The sequence below is a fragment of the Oryctolagus cuniculus genome, chromosome 18 (genome assembly GCF_051225735.1).
Source record: "Oryctolagus cuniculus isolate XC-2025 breed Fujian yellow rabbit chromosome 18, ASM5122573v1, whole genome shotgun sequence".
NCBI classification, from domain to species: Eukaryota; Metazoa; Chordata; class Mammalia; order Lagomorpha; family Leporidae; genus Oryctolagus; species Oryctolagus cuniculus.
Genome location: NC_142884.1, coordinates 42,674,214 through 42,692,890, shown reverse-complemented (window position 1 = coordinate 42,692,890; position 18,677 = coordinate 42,674,214). Strand labels below are relative to the sequence as shown.

The window sequence follows — 18,677 nt, the reverse complement described above, 5'->3', positions numbered from 1 at the left end:
AACTGGGGGCAGGGGAGCCAGCTGGTTGAAAAGGTTTTGTCATCATTCCATCTCTGGAGTTGGGAGTGGTGCTTGGTCCTATTGAAATGATAATAGAGAATGTACCTCTCCAGTGCATTGCCCAGTGATGTGCAGTATAGAGACTTCTGAGTCATTAGAGCCTGAATACAAGGCTAGAAATGCTCATTAGGTCCTTAACCAAGGATGGAGCTTAAGGCAAAAAAGAGATTTTCCTGTGTTTGTATTGGAATTCACTGAATCTACATGCAGAGACATTACAGTAATAAAAGGTGTGAGGTACTTCTGCTGATTAGAATGTTAGCAATTCCGTGTTGTTGTTGTTGTTGTTTTTTGTTTTTGTTTTTGTTTTAATTATTTGTATGAAAGTGTTACAGAGAGAAAGAGATCTTACTTTGGCTGGCTCCCTTCCCAGGTGGCTGCAACAGCTAGGCTGGAGCCAGGAGCTTCATCCAGGTCTCCCACGTAGGTGGCAGGGGCCCAAGCACTTTGGGCCATCTTCCACTGCTTTTCCCTGGTCATTAGCAGGGAGCTGGATTGAAAGTGGTGGAGCTGGGACACAAACCAGCCTCCATATGGAATGGCAGCCTCAAAGGCAAAGGCGTAATGTACTATGCCACAGGCCCCGCAGTTCCTTTTCTAAGAAAATCAATTGTTTTGCGTGCTCTTCCAAGACAGGCTGCAAAGAAATGGTCACTTTACTCTTTTACCAAAACTTAGTAATACTTGTTTTAGTAAAGTGACCATTTCTTTGCAGCCTGTCTTGGAACCCTGTTAGGATTCTGATTTTAGGCCTGTAGTGTGGGGGTTGGGTTTCTTCTCTAAGATGCAGGGTAATGCAGTTGTAGGAAGAGTGCGAGGGTCTCCCTGTGGTCCTGACCAGCTGTTTGATCCGGGCCCTTCTGAGTTTCAGTTGCTCAGTTTGTTGCTTTTTGTCCTGTCCTTAATGAGATGTTTATGATGCTTTTTCAGTAGGTGCTGGGTTAAGTTGCCCACCAGTTCTCAAAAGCAGTCAGCACCATTGTTAGAAACTTCAGACAAATCAAATTTAGCAGAGTTTATTTGAGCAAGGAATGATTCATGAATCGTGCAGCACTTGGAACCAAACCAGGAGAGGTTCAGGGAGCTCCACCCAGTGACTCAGGCAGGCAGTAGTTAATGATAGAAAAGAAGGGGAAGTGGCACACAGAAACACCCTGATTGGTTACAGCTGGTCTATTTGCATTATTTTGGACTGGCCAGTGAGGTATTTGCCTGGCAGCTCTTGATTGGCTGAGACAACTGTTTGTTAGGTTTGTTTACACATTGTAAAGTTAGGTTGCAGTTCACTTTGTAGGAACACAGGATTAAGAGGTAGCTTTAAGCCTAATACGATTTAATAACACTATCGATTTTGAAGATCTGAAGGTCATCTAGGATTTTAAATATCTGGACATGGAGTGAGGAAAAAATTGAAAAATCTCAAATACTTATGTCAGTGATTGGATGGTGTGTGGCATGTTTGGGGAGCTCCAGGAGATCAGCTGGTACTGGTACGCTAGGTTTTTAGGAATGCCTGCTGAGATTGAACAATAAGACCTTCTTATTGAAACACATGCTTGTTACAGATTTGTAGCTTTGTTTTGTTAGGATTTTCAAGTGAATATACAAGAAAAGGCAATAAGCTCATCATTGAGCTTCAGCAGTTACAGCTGCTGCCTAGCTGTTTCCTCTGCACCCTCACCTGCTGCCTTACACCCCTGGTGTTCTGAAGGAAATCTCGGTTAGACCAGTTTATCCACAAACATGTTAGTATGTATTTTTTAAAAATATAATAATTATCTTGTTTTTTATTTTTTGAATGAATTATTGATGCTGTGTTTTTCTGCCAGCCAGCATTTCAGATGTTTGAAGTTTGAAGACAGGACTTCAGAATATGTAATAGACTCTCACTTGTCTTTTTTTCCAAATAGTGCTGTTATTTCATTTTGGTGCTTGGCCACTCTACTGGGGGAGCCCCAGCAAACCCCCAGCTGCATAGCATCATCGAAATGAAAATCAGAAATGCAACTGCAGTCTCCCATAGTCCAGGCCCAGCTCCAGGTCTTCATGGTTAACAATTTCTTGAGCCATGTGACATGTGATGATACGGTATTTAGATCACGATTTTAATTATGAATCATTTTTCACTTTTCTCTGGGTGGTAAGGTTTCCCCAATTGTTGAATAAGAAATGCAAATTAACATTGGATGAACAGTGATAATGATAGTTGTAAAAAGTCTTTTGAAGAGGTGGTGTTTGGAGTGGTGTTATCTATTTATAACAGGATGCTTTGCATATCTTGTCCCTCCCTTGGCCTGGAGTGCCCCTCCCTGGTCATTGTGACACTCATTTCCTAATGCCATTGACTGTAGCCCTACAGGAAGCCTACAACCCTGTTTTTTGTGCTTTTTTTTTTTTAAGATTTTATTAATTTCTTTGACAGAGTTACAGACAGTGAGAGGGAAAGACAGAAATATCTTTCATCTACTGGTTCACTCCCCAATGACTGCAACCATTGGAGCTGAGCTAATCCAAAGCCAGGAGCTTCTTCTGGCTTCCCACATGAATGCAGGGGCCCAAGGACTTGGCCCATCTTCTACTGCTTTCCCAGGCCTTAGCAGAGAGCTGGATCAGAAGTAGAGCAGCCGGGACTTGTACTGGCGCCCATATGGGATGCTGGCACCGCAGGCGGAGGATTAATGTACTGCGATTATGTCAGCCCCAACCTACAGCCTTTTTTTGAAAGCTGGTTATTTGGGGAGGATTTGAGTTTTCTTTGAATTCACAGGTGTCTCAATTTTAAAAAAGGATGTGATGCTGTAAGAAGACAGACATCCTTAATTGACATAGATTGATCTAAAATGTCAATAATTAAAATTAACCCTTTTTCTAGGGGCAAAACTGATTAATGGCTGTGGAGTATAATTTTAGAATGATGGGAATGTTTGGAACTAGGTGTAAGTGGTGGTTACACAGCATCATGAGTGTACCAAGTCCATTGGTTACTTTAAACAGTTTTATTATATATTATTATATACATTAATATAGATTATATATTATTATATAATTTATATAATTATATATTTGATATATATTATTTATTTTATATCATGTGAATTCTACTTTGATAAACTTTTTTTAAAGGTTTGAAAAAAATAAACCCTTACTCTAAATCCGTTGCTTCAATGTTAAGTGTGTGTTACATTAGCTATAATGCCTGAAGGACAGTTTGTATCTGTTCTGTTCACAGAACTACCTGGAACATCCATGGTCCCGAAACATAGTAGGCACTCAATAAAAACTTGTTGGTGAATGAGTGAAAGAGTTACAGATTAGGAAAGCTTCAGTGACTTTTCACCACCCATTGTGAACTTAGATTAGATGTTAATGGATACCATTTATTTAATACCAAATATTTGGAATCTTAAGACTGAAACATGTTTTATGTGTTAGGCATTGTAGTTTATTACTTTTATATATTTTTATTTTTTAGAAAATTTTAGTTTATTTTTATTGGAAAGAGAACCAGAGGCACAGATCTCACATAGCCTTCTTCTCTCCACAGGTGCCCACAACAGCTGGGGCTGGGGCTGGGCCAGGCTGAGGTAGAGTCAGGAATTCAGTGTAGGTCTCCCATGTGGATGGCAGGGACCTGAGTCCCTGAGTCATCACCACTTCTTCCAGGGTGCACCTTAGCAGGAAGTTACAATTGGAAGTGGAGGTGAGACTCAAATCCAGTCTCTACAACAGGGCTCTGAGCAATGCAGGAGGCATGCTGTGGCAAATGACTGCTCCTCCACTTCATCTTTTAAAATAAAAGCAAGCACCAATTTTGTGAGGCAGTAAATATCTGTAATTTACGTAACATGAGGTGGCTTGAAAGGCTTGTCCAAGGTTACACAGAGAAGAGATTTGGGCCCATTTTGTCTCTCCAGAACACCATCCAGCCCCCACACAAGTTGAGAACTTCATACTTCAACTTTGGTTGCCCATCAGTGCGGAGTAAACCTCACTAGTTGGGGAAGTAACTGAAAGGACATTGGAGTTCTTAAGCAATAGGATCTGTTGGTGTGAGCCCCACCCCAAAGCAGTCCAGGCCCACCCTTTCCTGGGTTCCTGCAGAGCCGCTGTTTTGCCTATGCAGCGTGATGTCTGCAACTTCTGCACACGCATGAGAAATGCCAAAATACCCTGCTCCGTGCTGCTGGTTATGTGTATTTTTACACTGTTTTTTCCCCTGTCGCGATGAATGAGTCAAGTAATGAGTAAGTGGAAATTGCGGTGAATGGCTAGACACCACAGTAGCATTTGGGCTCTGTCAGCCTAAAATTTCGGCACAAGAGCACCTGACTTATCTGGGTTGATAATTTTCCATATAGATGAGATTTGCCCCTTTGCTTGCTAGAACTGTACATTTTAAGTACTTTTTCATGCTGGTCTTTCTATATCAGGGTTCAGTGGTTCTCTTCGTTAAGTGGAAGCTGTAGAGGGGAATCATTTTTCTGGGCAACTCAGAAAGGCTTTCTACTGTCTTCCAACACAGCCTTGTCTGATATTGTGACTGTCATTTTTTTAAGCTTTATTTTTTAAATTTATTTGAAAGGCAAAGAGAGAGAGATTGTCCATCTGCTGGTTCACTCTCCAGATACTCACCAACAGCCTGGGTTGAGCCAGGCCAGAGCCAGGAGCCAGGAGCCAGGAACTCCCTTTAGGTCTCCCACATGGGTAGCAGGAGCCCAAGTACTTAAGCCATCATCTACAGCCTTCTCAGGCACATTAGCAGGAAGTCGTATTAGAAGCCAGGATGAGATTCTATCCTGGGCACTCCAGTATGGGATACTGGTGTCCCAAACGGTGATCTAACCCACTGTGCCACAAACCTGTGTGCAATCTCTCACCTAGCTCTTCTCTGCTTTGGACAGTCTTTTGGTTGACTGTTTCCTGTGATACAGAAAACAAACCAGATGACGTAACTTGTTACCAGTTCTAAGGAAACAGTTCCAGTTTCCCTTGAGAACCTATACACACCTGGTCTCTTGGGCCAAATAGCTGTTCATTCTGCATTTGGAACCAAGAGCCCCTTCCTGCCCCAGGTTTGTCCTTTCCCAAAGTAGCCAGGTGTAACTGTACTGTGTACCCTTTGTGTACAAACTTGGTCTTTTGGTCTTTGTCCACTGCCGCTCTGGGCTGATGACCCTGTTGATGAAGCACCTTCTGCTTGTCAGATGATTGGACATGAATAGAAAGAGTCCTTAGGGGTCCCTCTGTTACTGTTTTGGGGGACAGTAGTTTTGATTCCACTTGATTTTTTTTTTCCTGTAGTTTTATTTTCTGGTTAAATATATATATATATATATATTTTTTTTTTTGACAGGTAGAGTTTTTTAGACAGTGAGAGAGAGAGAGAAAGGTCTTCCTTCCATTGGGTCAGCCCTGAAATGGCCACCATGGCCAGCACTGCGCTGAAGCCAGGAGCCAGGTGCTTCCTCCTGGTCTCCCATGTGGGTGCAGGGCCCAAGCACTTGGGCCATACTCCACTGCCCTTCCGGGCCACAGCAGAGAGCTGGACTGGAAGAGGAGCAACCGGGACTAGAACCCAGCGCCCATATGGGATGCTGGCACCGCAGGTGGAGGATTAACCAAGTGAGCCATGGCACCAGCCCCTAAATATATTTACCAGAATTTTGAATCAGAGCTATTCAGCTCTGGAGATTTTGCAAAGTATCAAAAGTGGTAGATAGCATTGAGAACACCACTTTGGAGTTTAGTGTGGTATTGAGGTTTCTAGAAACAGCTCTTTTGTTCTTGGAGACAGCGTTGTGCAGAGGGTCAGGCTGGCACTTGGAGTGCCAGCCTCTCGTATCCAGGCCCGGGTTCAAGTCCTGGCTGCTGTGCTTCCCACCCAGCTCCCTGCGCACGCAGCTCGAGAGGCAGCAGATGATGGCCCAAGTGTGTGGACCTGTGGTGGAGAGTGGTTCTCTTTGGCCAGGTCTCTTTTGATTGGTTAGGTGAGGAGGGGCCCTGGAGCCAGGCAGAGGCCCGTGTAGGATAGTGCCGTGAGAGGCTGAGCAGAAGCAGAGGCCTGGTGACTGCTTGGATCAGTCTAACTGGAGTTGTGGGGTGGAGGTGGGTGGGGCCGGGGGCTGGATAATTAAGAGAGCCTGAGTTTGACTTGGGAACATTGTGTCTTAGCTAGCAGAACTTTCACATGATGTAAGTAACTGTGAAACTGGTTTGGTGAGTAGTCATGGAGAAGTCGCAGGAGTGAGCATGCAGAATGTACTGTCACTGGATTGTAGGTGATCATTGGATCAGTGAAAATAGATTGTGCCGACTTTATAAATTGTAGCATCACAGTTTGAGGTTTCTATGCTTTGTTATTTCCTGGTACCTACAGATGGACAAATGGATTACTACCTGTTTAATTTCAAACTTTAAAAATATACTCAAAAAAAAAAAAAACCAGAAAATGGAATTTTAAGTGTTTCCTTTTCTTTTGAAATGTGTCACCAGGCTGTTTGAGAGGGCAAGGGAGCATTAGGCATCCACTCTTCTGTTGTTCCTTGTCTGTGTGCAAATGGGGCACAGCCACACTCAGTTGTCCAGGCTGCCCCCAGCACCGTGGCAGTTGAGTGGTATGATCTCTGTCATGAAAAAGTGTGCTGATGTCTGTTCTGTACTTGTTTCTGTTTTCTGCAATAAAATCACTTTCCACAGTCTCCAGGTTGCTGCTTCTGTGTCTTGGCCTTAGCTTGTTCCTGTAAGCTGCGCACTGAGCCCTCCTGGAGCCGGAGCCGGAGCCGGCAGCAGCCATGGTGTTGCAGTGATGTCTGTACTGTATTTCCCCCCCTTTCCCCCGTCACAGTCAGGCACAGGGCCTGGTATCATCAATTCTGTTTTTGCTTCAATAGCAAATGCCTTGTGATTTACAGACCAGCGATCAGGAAGAACTTTAAATAGTAGTATTTTCCCCCATGAATTATGGGCTATTTTTTCCAAATGTAATAAACAGGTAGTCTCATGAAGCTCACTACCCTCTACTCAGTAGACAATTAAATCACCTAAGGAAAATATGAGAAAAATCTTGATACTCTACTGAGTTCCATCTGCTCTGGCGGGCTCTGTCTTGGCTTTGAAAAGCAGGAAACTGCAGCTGAAGGCAGAGACTGTGCAAGAGTGTTAAAGGGAATTCTCTGATTGTTCTCTGTGCACATCTTACCTTTTCATGCTGAAACTGAGTGTGCTTTAAATTAAAGTGAATCTTACATATTTTCTTACAGCCATGGTTTGAAAAAGTTCTTTTCTTGTCGTGGGATTGCAATTGCAGTTGAATATTTTTGGAAGCTTGGCAACAGAAACATCACTGTGTTTGTCCCTCAGTGGAGAACAAGGCGTGATCCTAATGTCACAGGTGAGGTGAACTGATTTTTCCAGATTTCTGATGGTGGTTCATGAATTGGCTACGGTTCTGTGGTTGCACCACATGCTGCCTGGAACAGAACCACATACCACGGGTAGCAGCTTCAAAAACAAAATTATAAATCTGCTGCACCTGGTAAAACACCAAATGAAGAGTGTTAAAGTGCAGGAAATACCTGGGGGAAGGATGGAAAGTTAGCCTAGTTGTTTATAGAGAAAGTTATGTTAGAGTTCATTATGCACCACAAAAACTTTCCTCTGACTTTCTAAGAAGTAAAATACCTCCTCTGTTAGGCTGGGTTTGTTTCTGACTATTTAAGATAGTGGTTTTAAAAACAGTCACTTGATACATTGGGTATTTTCAAATGTGTCTTTCTGACAATCTGTTCACCATGTGGTCCGGCCTGGAAGGTCTGTGCTTGCTGAGAGCCCCAAAGTGCTCTCGGTCATGAGAATACACAGGACAGAATGGCTCGGCCAGGTCCTTCGAAGTAAAAGGTGGACAGAGGGTGTATGCAGAGGAGCTTGCCCAACACACTAAAGAGGAAATGAAATGCAATCACCAGTGAGGTGGAAATGGTAAAACCACACATTTCCCAAGCATTCCCAGCTTCCCTCATTTTTGAAGAGCATACTTGTACTAACTGAAGGTACATGAGAAGTGGGGCAGATCTCACTCATTTTGTAGTTAGTTTTGCCTCTGGATTCCTGAAAGAGTCTAAGAGTGCTTACATACTGTGCTGGTCTAGGACAGTCAAACACTTAAGCCAGCTTAAGTCAGTGAAGAGTGCCATTGTAGGAATGCAAGTTAGGGAGTCTCAGGCCCTGGGCTTTCAGCCTCTTTGGCTCACTACTGATTTTCCAGAATGTGGCTTTGCCCCTCCATTGCCCTCTGCCTCCACCTACTGCCGTGAAAACCCGTAAATGTTTGCACAGACAGCTAACAAGTTGGCTCGGAGGCCCCTAGAGGGAGATTTTGACAGCTCTGACCAGGGATTGGGGCAGCACTGTTCTCCCACTCGTCCCTGCTCCCGCCCCATCCACAGGGTGAGCAATCGTCACTCTCTTTGGCCTCTGTAAAGTTTCTTAAAGGGCTCGTTACTTACAGGTTTATGGGTTACTCTTTACAATTTAAGAAAACTAGCTAAAGTCAGTTCCTACCTTGCAATTACCTTAAAATGGGTCTTGCTTGATTTTATTTTTTCTTCCCCATGAGTTAGTAAAATTTAGTTACTAGAAAAAAAGGTTTTCTGCCACTCTTCAAGAGAAACACCTGGGTGTTCTTTGACTTATTGTTATACATCTGGGAAGACAGCCTTTTTCTGAATGTATATTCAACTTATTCCATGAACAGAACAGCACTTCTTAACCCAGCTCCAGGAGCTTGGAATATTATCTTTAACTCCTGCTCGGATGGTCTTTGGAGAAAGAATTGCTTCTCATGATGACAGGTATGAAAGACTACTTTTCCTTTCCAAGGTGGGGTGGGGTGGTGCACAGCCTGCCACCTGCTCCACTGGGCAGGTGCACGCTATTGAAGGCCTTACCTGACTGAGGGCTTTGAGAGCTTTTATGTGTATGGTCATCAACAGTCTTTACTGTGTGGGTTTATGAACATGACAAAAGAAGCTGTTAGAGTTTTTGTTTTGTTTCTTAAAACATGACTGAGAAGTTAAGTAAAAGCAGGCACTCAGTAGTAGTCTTGCTGGAGGCAAGAAGTAATGTTTGTCTCGTCATAGTGTGGCAGCCTTGAGAGTGGTTTGCCAGTATCATCTGTCTGCTTCTGTTCTGCTTTTGACCGCCAGCATCTTGGACTTTCTTCCCCATAATAGACCCAGTGTGATAGGAGTAAGGTGCATCCTTAGGTTGGGTGCATCTGGGACACCTTTTGAATTCTTTCTAGAAACTTTACTGAGTACCTACCAAGTCTGTCAGAAGTTGCTTTCCTGGGTTCACGCATCAACTGCACCTCCTGCCTTCAGGAGCTTGGCGTCTGGAGGAGAAGGCACCCAAATAAGTAGTAGGGGGCAGTTTGCTGGAACCCAAGAGAGTTCCAGACTTAACCAGTGACAGTAGTACCACTTCTCACAATATCCCTCTCGTGTAGGACTAGCAATAGCCAGTCTCCAGTCTGGCACGCAAGTGGTGGCTGCTTGTTCCTGTCCTGCATTTAACCTGTTGGTCTTTGTCACAGCCCCCCTGGGAGTTTTGCCTGTTGTTCACCAAATCACTCCCCCATTAAAGACGGTGTGTAGCGTGTGAGCAAGCTAGTGGGGGCTTGAATGAGTGAGAGCTAAAAAGAGAGCCCTGCCGGGGAGGAGGCCTTGGAACCACAATGGCCCTTCATTCACCAGCGGCGTTCTCCTGGACAGCCTTGCCTGCACCCAGCTGAACTGAGATACCAGGCTGGGTGGGGAGAAGATCGGAGGTGACCTGAAGCATTGTGGGAAGAGCTGGAAGAGGACTTGGTGTGAAGTCCTGGAGGCTAATGTGTAGAAAGGCACTTCTTGCTCAGCTTTGGGGGCATGGGGCAGGGGACGTTGGAGTGCTCAGGTCAAAGGTCAGACTGGCTTCTGGACCTGGGGAAATCCTGCAGGTGCCCACACCCCTGCCGAGTCGGGGCCCAAGGACAGGTATGTAGACCAAGCTGCCATGTGACATAAGTGGCTCTTGAGACTTTAGAAGACAAGAATGTACATCTTAGCTCATAGTGCCTGAACTCAAAAGCCTTTTCAAGAATACCTCTGGGCATGCATCAGCATTTACAACCCATGCTGAGTAGAAGTGATTTTTTTTTTTTTGTAAAGTGCTTGTTTTTTAATGCCATATAGAACCCAATCGTGGTTTCTTTCCAAAGTTTCCTAAATTGCTGAAACTAACAAGGTTTGATCCCTGTCTGTTAATTTGTTGTCTCATCATCTTTGTCTATGTTACCTAAGACAAATGAGGTCATTCTGACCTCAGGAATAGAAGTCATATTGTCCACATAAATCTATCAAGAGGATTTGAGCAGGAATAAGACCCAAAAATTAAATAGAATTCTTGTTTATTGTTTCAGTCTTACCATTTTTCATCACTGTGTATTCTTTAATAACTTCCATTTGAGTGAATTTATAACTTAGGCTAAACAGAACAGTAGTTCTAGACATTTCTTTTTAAATCAGAGCAGAAAATATGAACCCATGATTTAAAAAAATAGAATTGCAAGTCTGACTACACCAAGCAGCTAATCTTAGAACCAGAATACAGTAGCTTAGCAACAAAAAAGCTGGTGATTTCACAGCTTTGTTCTAATTTAGTCTCTGCTCTGGCCATCATGAATTCTTATTACCACTATTTAATACAACTTTTCTAGGAAAATGTATAAACTATAGTTGACACCTTTTTAAAAAACAGATTTGATTATACACTCATAGTTGCTTCTTTATGATCACAATAATTTCGGAGGTACTCACCATTTTCCATTGATCTTCAAGTAATGGGCTTCACTTCTCTGCAGTCGATGATTGTCCTGTGAAGAAATCCTGTTGTTTGCTTTCGACATGGCTTCTCTATCCCAGGGATGCCTGTTTGCTCATTTTAAACTCTTATATTATCATAGGTTTCTACTACACTTAGCGGACAAAACTGGTGGCATAATTGTAACAAATGATAACTTCAGAGAATTTGTGACTGAGTCAGTCTCTTGGCGAGAAATTATTACGAAAAGGTAACATTTTCTTCTTTGTCTTAGGTTGGAAAAGTTTGTTATTGTTTGTTTTTGTTTGCATTTTTCTTGTTTGCTGTGCACCTTGGATGCAGAAGCAACACAGGAGACCAGAGTATCGTAAGACTAAAGCTGAAATCCAGTCCACAGGGTGGCTGGTCCTGCCAGGTGAGGAGGAGGACCCAGCCCAAGGCGGCAGAGCCTGTGGGTGACGTTTCTGAGCCTTCTGTGTGTGAGACGGTGACACAGGTAGCTGTGGAGGAACACGGGCGGGATCCCCGCACTGGCCGCTTCAGCGAGAGGCTGAGTGCCACACCAGAGCTCGGGGAGAGTGCTTCTGCTCGTCAGCATCTGATGCTTTCCTTAAGCTTTTTAATCCTCCATATTGAAACTATACTAGATGTCATCTGAAATGACAGTTACTAGTGGAGCATTCGCGGCTGTAAGTTCATTTGCAATGATCCTGTGACTTTTCACAGTTGCCTCTTGTCTGAAATTTTCACTGAATGATCAGAGGCTTTTAATAACAGATTCTTTTCTGTAAATGCCCAGGTGAGAGTTCATCACCCTATGCATTTTGACCCTAGTGCTGTTAAAAAGCTGCTGTTGGTAACTGAACAGAGAGTTGGCCTGTGATCTCCTGAGCACGATGATGAGCCATTGATGTTGTAGGACCTGTCACTGCTGATCTTCCCCCGGGCTCACTATCACTACTTAGTACACATTTCACTCTGTGTTGGGAGGCTGTAAATGCACTCAACTCAAGCTGACCCGTTGCATTCAGAATTCACAAAAGCGTGGCAGAAACCAAGATCTAAACAGCAAACATAGGCCCTTGAGCTGTTTTAATTTTGCTTCCTTGTTTCTTCCAGCTTGATAATAGTTCTCTACTGACCTTGAATTTTCTTTCTTCATACATCATATTGTTTTCCTTTTTTTAAAAGCTTATTTTCGGTTGGTTCACCCATGGACACATTCACTACCCATTTCATTGAAAAGTAACATTTTTGTGGAATGCCTGTTGTGTCCTAGGCAGAAAGTCTTCTCACCTTGCTTCCCAAGGTTATGTTGAAAGTTCTGTTACCCAGAGAAAAATCTAGAAGTCTTAAAGAAAAATCCGAGGGTCAGCTGATACCGTGTTTGTGTCCAAAACAGAAATTAAAATGGTTTAACTTGGGTGTGGTTCTTTTCTCCCCCTTTTAGGCAATTAAGCAGTCAGAATGCGTAGGCTGCCTGCAGTGTGAGGCCTCGCAGCCCTGCAGTGCTGTAATCGTTCTGTGTATTGCAGATTGCTGCAGTACACTTTCGTGGGGGACATATTTATGGTTCCTGATGATCCTCTGGGAAGAAGCGGACCTCGCCTAGAAGAGTTTCTTCGGAAGGAAGTCTGTCATAGGTATTTCCTCTTTCAGGTTGTCTTCTAGTTAAAGGTTTATTTCAACTGAGTGCTTTGTGCTTTAGTACAAGTGTGTAAAAATGACATTTTAGTTTTTTTAAAACTTTCGATGTAGTGCTAGTATCATGTATGTGGGAGCAAATCAAGAAAGTACCCCCCCCAAAGACCAAATTGTCAATTGTGGTTCTTTGGTTTTTCTATTTCTTTTCATCTACTTGAAAGGCGAGCGTCAGAGAGTAACAGATAGATAGAGCTAGCTTCCATCCTCTGGTTCATTTCTCCCAGATGACTGCAGCAACCAGGACTGGACCAGGCCAGAGGCAGAACCTGGAACTCTGTCCAGGTCTCCCACATGAGTAGCAGGAGCCCACAGCACTTGAGCCGCCATCTGCTGCCTCCCCGGTCATGTTAGCAGGAAGTTGGATCAAAAGCAGAGTAGGCAGGACTCCAACCAGCGCTCCCACGTGGGATGTGGGCCTCCCAGGCAGCACCACAGTACCTGAGTTTTTTGGGTTTTAATTCTGGAAAAGGATGCAGAGCTGCATTTAAAGAGACAAAGCAGATTTCCCAAGCTGGTGGTCAGTTACTGGCGGGTGTCACTTAGGGTACACTGTAACAGGAACCTCCCAGGGCTCTAGGTCTGGATTCAGGTTTCTGGTGGGTTTCCCCCAACATACTCACAGAGGCACCTTCTGCAGAAGTTATCTCAGTTCAGCTCCTGGGTTTGTGAATTATTCCTCTTTGGAGCCTTTGAGTCCGCAGCCTCAGGCTTCTCACACCAGCACGGTGGCAGCCGTTCCCAGCGCAGGATTTGTGTGGGTCTGCATCCTTTTCTTCCATATGTCTTCACTGGGAGAGCCTCTGCCAAGCGTTAGGGCCCGAGACCCATGGTCAAGTTGAGCGGGAGAGAGTCGTCGGTTTCCCACTCCCTGAGCCGCCTCGCAGTGAGGACCGGGCTGCTGCTTCTTTTCCTGTTGCCTGCTGGCTGTTGACAAGGATGTTAACTAATTAGTTAAGACAGCGGGTTAAGCCATTGTCTGCGGTGCTGCCATTCCCTGTGTGTCCTGGCTGCTCAGCTTCAATCCAGCTCTCTGCTGATGCACCTGAGAAAGCAGTGGAGGGTAAGCCAAGTGCTTGGGCCTCTCCATGTGGGAGACCTGGAAGAAGCTCCTTGCACCTGGTTTCGGCCTGGCCCAGCCCTGACCATCATGGCTATTTGGGGAGTGAACCAGTGGGTAGAAGATTTTCTCTATCTCTCTCCCTCTCTGTCTCACCTCTCTGTTAACTCTTGACTTTCAAATAAATCTTAACAACAACAACAAAGTTGTTAGTCATCACATCTCACAGAGGGACCACCTTTTGAAGTTGGGAAAATCGTGTAGCCCACCAATTTCTCAGCTGGAAGCCAGGTCAGGTGGGAGGCTCCTCCCCCGGACTTCGGGAGGGGAGTCTCCGCCCGGTGGACACTGCCTCTGGGCCCGGAGGGGCTCCTTTCTGGTGCTGCCTGTCAGCCAGGACCCTGGGCTGCGGCTGTCTTCAAGCTCCCAGGCGTGCCCTGGGTGAGAGCCCCGTGGCTGGGAGGGCTCAGTCGCAGGGAGAGCGCATCTGTGTTCTGAGCCGTCTGGAGGTGGTGTCGGCAGAGTCCCTGCGGGCCCCTCCAGCACCGCCTCCGTGACAATCTCACATCTGTCTTTTGGAAGCCAGGAAATGGCGTGTTGAGCCTCCAGGTCAGCAGCAGAGTTCTAGAAGGGTCTGCTGTTCCTCTTCTAACCCAGCTCACCAGGCTCTCTTCCATTCCCAGAGACATGCAGCCCCTCCTCAATGCCCTGCCGACCGTGGGCATGTTTGACCCCAGCTTCAGAGTCCCTGGCACCCAGGCGGCCAGCACCAGCCACCAGCCTGCGGCCCGGATTCAGGGAGCCCCTCCCAGCCACTGGCTTCCTCCGCAGCCCCGCTTCCCGCTCCTGGCGCCCCTCCCCAGCATCCCGCAGAACCTGTCCATGCCAGCACAGAGGTCTTCTGCAGAGACCAGCGAGCTGAGGGAAGCCCTCCTCAAGATCTTCCCCGACTCCGAGCAGAGACTGAAAATTGACCAGATCCTGGTGGCGCATCCGTACATGAAAGACCTCAACGCCCTGTCTGCCATGGTGTTGGACTGAAGGTGGCGGCAGCACGGAGCCTGGCCTGGCGGCAAGTACCGTAATGTGAAGGACCCGGTGTCCCCGTGCACACGCACCTGTGCTGTACAGGGCATGGAAGAGGTTGTGTGTGTAAAAAATCTGGGTTTTCAAAACCAGCTTTTTTTCTATATATAAATTATGCTGCTATTACAGATTTAACCTTTTCTGTAAAAGGAAAGTCTACATTTTCTGCCTGTTCAGAACTGTTTAATAGCAGTTACTCTGGAGTGTATTTACATTTTTATGTTTTTTAAACTATTTTCCTTAAAGCTGAAAATATTGATAAATGGATATGGTTAGTCTTTCTAATAAAAAAAAAGAGCTGCTTTCCTCAGGAAAGCAGGACTCTTAAAGTCTATTTTCTTGAGATGACTCTGTCCCGTCCAGCACCGGGAAGTGTGCTGTCCCTCCCCGCCTCTGCCCTTCCCCCGGAGTTACACTTGGTTGCTCCTGTGGGGTCCTGGGTCACAGTCGCTCATGGGAGTGGACAGGTGGTGCCACTAGATGGCACTTTGTGCCTAGCCTTGTTCACGCCCAGGGCCAAGTTAGACTCAGAGAATATGGGGCTGGGAGAAGTCTTAGGGCTCCTGCTGCCCCACAGAAGAGGGAAGTGTGGTCCAGAGTGCCGTGAGTGGCTGCGCAGGGACCAGACTCCGGCCCGGATCACATCTCTGCCTCTGGAGGCCGCAGCGGGCGTGAGGAGGCTCAGGGACATCTCATGTCCACAGCCCTGGGCTGCACCTCCATGTGTGGTTTGTACAGCTTTGCCAAAAACCACTTTCCCACTCTTGAAGTGACCCAAGCCAGTACATAGCATTAGTAGCTTCTGGGGGTCCCGGAGCCCCTCTGTTTGTTTTTCCTGTGTCTGTCTCTTCAGTGTTTCCTGGACAGCTCTTCCTGTGAGTCTCAGAATTGGCATCCTTGGAATTCTCCTTCCTCAGTGTTTCTAATCTCTGTGTCAGTGAAGTTCTTTTCCTGGGTGACTCAGCATTTTCACCCTTCTCCGGACTTAAAGGGCTTAGTACCTTATACCCGTGCGCCTAGCGCTGCTCACGGTCAGTGTCATGTCTGTGCTGTGGTACGTGTCGTTGTCCTGGCCGCATTGGTGGCGGCCGAGGCCGCCTGCTGGTCTGCTCTTGAGGGGCCTGGTGGCATAACGAGGCTCTCACCAGCAGTTTCCCCTGGCTTTCGTTTGGTCCCAGCACCCCTCAGGAGGTGGTTCCAGAGCCATCCAGCTTGGGCAGCCTTGGACTCCGGTCGCCTGTTGTCGGGTGCCTTGATTAGGTTGTCAGCGGTGGCTTTGGGGCCCGTTGCCCAGTCAGTGGCGGTGCACGTGGAGTGGAAGACTGAGGCAGCCAGGAATGGGGATTGCAGCCCCTGCCCCCGTCGCTCAGCTTTCAGAAGCACAGCAGAGGCGAGGAGCAGGTTCGTGAGTGACCTTGACCTCGTGGCTCAGCGTTCGGCCATGCACTGTTTGCCTCCTGAGAGGAGACAGCTGGGAGCCTGACCCCAGCAGCCAGGCTGAGGGGTGGACGTTTCCTAGGCTCTGGAAGTCACTTGACCTTTGACCTTTGAATGTTTTCAAGATCCTCTGAGAGACCTAGCTGCCCACTTAGCCTTTCTCAGCTATGGCAAGGCAAGAAGATCACTTACCCTTACATGAAAGGTAATGGACGGTCCTGAAATCTGGGGCATTTGAATTTAGTATTTAAAATCCCACTTCTGAGACCATTAAGGAAAGCAAATGGCTTGTTCTCAGCGTCCTCCTGACACTCAGCTCTGTGCTGCTAGCCAGGTGTTCCTAGGTGGTCTGCCTCTGCCGTAGTGGCCCTGCTGCCGCCTGGGCGTGTTGGCCGGAACCTCCCCGTCTGGCAGCCATTCCCACTTTCCCCACGCTAGCACAGGCAGACACATCTGGCAGTTGGAAGGTCCTGGTGGAGTTGAAGGGGCCCTGGGTGGGAAGAGACCCGCCTGGTGCTGCCATCCAGTGGCCTGCATCTGAGCTCCTGTGGGCTGCCCGTGAGGACAGTTAGGGCATCTCAGCCATCTCGCGGGGCAGCCGTGGCGCCAGGACGCAGGCCTCGTAAGAGCAGGCTCCCATGGGCCGCACCTGCCGAGTGCAGAGGAGGTCCCATGGCCTCACCGAAGCCCAGGCTCTGTACCTCGGCTCCAGCTGCCTCCCCTCCCCTGCCCGGCCCTGGCGCATCAGGAGCAGCGTGCTTCCCACTGCTGTCTCACCAACACTTCCTGTCCCCACCTGTCCTCAAGTCCTCCCTCCACATGTCTCCCCACGGAGCTCACATTACAATAAAGTCACCTGATTTCCTCTGAGAATTGCGTTTGTTCATTGGACATACTTACCCCAACTTCCCGCCCTTCACTTCCCGTGGGATCCTCCCGCCCTGCCACGGGGCAGTGGTCTCAGAAGCGTCGCCAGGGACTCCAGAGGCCTTTGGCGTGCACACCCAGCAAGCCCGGCGCCTGATGCCTTAGAGTCCCCACAAGCCCAAGCCCTTAACAACCTTCTTGTTCTTAACAGGAGGTTTTCAGGCCGGGGGCCACCTGTAGATCTGCTGGTAGAGAGGGCAGCTCCTGTTGAAAATGGCCCGGGAGACGCGGGTTCATAGCTGTGGTTGAGGCCTGGGGCTCTGCAGCATCAGTCCACTGTCTGCCTGGCTCCAGCGACCCCAGAGTCCACATTTTGAGAAAGTCTGTGCTTACCTTTAGGGGTCCCCACTCTTCCCCCTCTGTCGCCCCTCCCTCCTGCCCCACCTGCCCTCCCCGTGGCCCCTGCATCTGCCTTGTCCCCTAGTCTCCTGGCTTTGCCAGGGGCAGTGGGCCTGACCAGCCAGGCCACCTCTCTGCTCCCCGCTCTCCCTTCCAGACACACGCACTCTGTGACCTTCAGTGGCCTTGACTGGAGCATCAAATCCAGGTGCCCAAGTTTTAGTGTGCAGGAAGGTCCACTTCCCAGCACACCTGCCTGCCTGCGTAAGTGCTCCCACACCACAGCCACACCTTGTCCCATTACCCGCTTGCGTGGGCGTCCCTTGCAGATAGTTCCCCCTTCAGGGGCCAGCCCCAGGTCCCCTCCATGCCCTCACCCAGCGCTCTGACCAGAAGCAGCCCCGTGGTGTTCTGTGGCCCCACAGCACTTTGTGTGTTGCTTTTGGCACTTGCCAGCCTGGCGGTGTGGCTGCAGCTGCTCGTGTACTGTGTCTTATCCTAGACTGTGAGCTCCTCGTGGGCAGGGACCGTCTGTGTTCACTCTGTAGCTGCCATGGCGCCCAGCACAGCGCCTTGCACTCGGTAGGTGCCCAATAAATGTGTGCTCAAGTGAACTGGAGGACGGCGCCTTCTTGACCGCGACACGGGCAGTGGGGCCAGCCGAGGCCAGCTGCGGGAGGCCGTGGGGTGCTGTGGGCTGTCTGCCTGGCTCCATCCAGGCCACACCATCTTGGGCAGACGGATCTGGGAATGCCCACCTGACACAGGCTGTCAGGTCGTCTGACTTCCTGATCAGGAAGCTCCATTGCGGGAATCGTACCTTAAGACCTTGAACTCCCATGGTGGAAGCTGGGGGGGGCGCGCCCAGGTCTGCGTGAGGCCGTGTCTGCTGCAAGGGAAGCCGGCCTGCAGGAGGAGGAAGCAGAGTTCCCTGACGAAATGAGTGCCCCGTTCCAGTGGTCAGCAAAGCCCTTCCTTGGGTGTCACTGTGCCCTAGTCTGCTTAAGCTAGTTTGAGTTGGATTTTCGTCCCTTGAAATCTAGTTTTTTTGTTTTTTTTTTTTTTTTTAATAAAAGCGCATAATATGATTTATCTGAAAGGTAGAGTAACAGAGAGAAAGAGCTTGCACCCACTGGTTTACTTCACAAATACCTGCAATGCTGGGGCTGGGTCAGGCTGAAACTAGGAGCCTAGAACTCCATCCGAGTCT

At 47.6% G+C, this 18,677-nt stretch overlaps 1 protein-coding gene across 2 annotated transcripts in view; it reads left to right on the top strand.

The window, feature by feature from the left end:
• Nucleotides 1-18,081, top strand: part of N4BP1 (NEDD4 binding protein 1) — a 44,541-nt gene extending 26,460 nt beyond the window's left edge. Inside the window, exons 3-7 of one of the 2 annotated variants that reach the window (XR_016224843.1) lie at nucleotides 7,320-7,450; nucleotides 8,813-8,909; nucleotides 11,260-11,332; nucleotides 12,453-12,560; nucleotides 14,362-18,081. Coding sequence is in view for 1 of the 2 variants with exons in the window: in XM_008275060.5 (XP_008273282.4) it covers nucleotides 7,320-7,450; nucleotides 8,813-8,909; nucleotides 11,060-11,167; nucleotides 12,453-12,560; nucleotides 14,362-14,719 (802 nt within the window). In the remaining variant the exon portion in view is untranslated. Of the gene's footprint in view, nucleotides 1-7,319; nucleotides 7,451-8,812; nucleotides 8,910-11,059; nucleotides 11,168-11,259; nucleotides 11,333-12,452; nucleotides 12,561-14,361 lie in introns of both variants that reach the window. The other variant, XM_008275060.5, reaches the window with a different exon arrangement.
• Nucleotides 18,082-18,677: the final 596 nt, after the last annotated feature.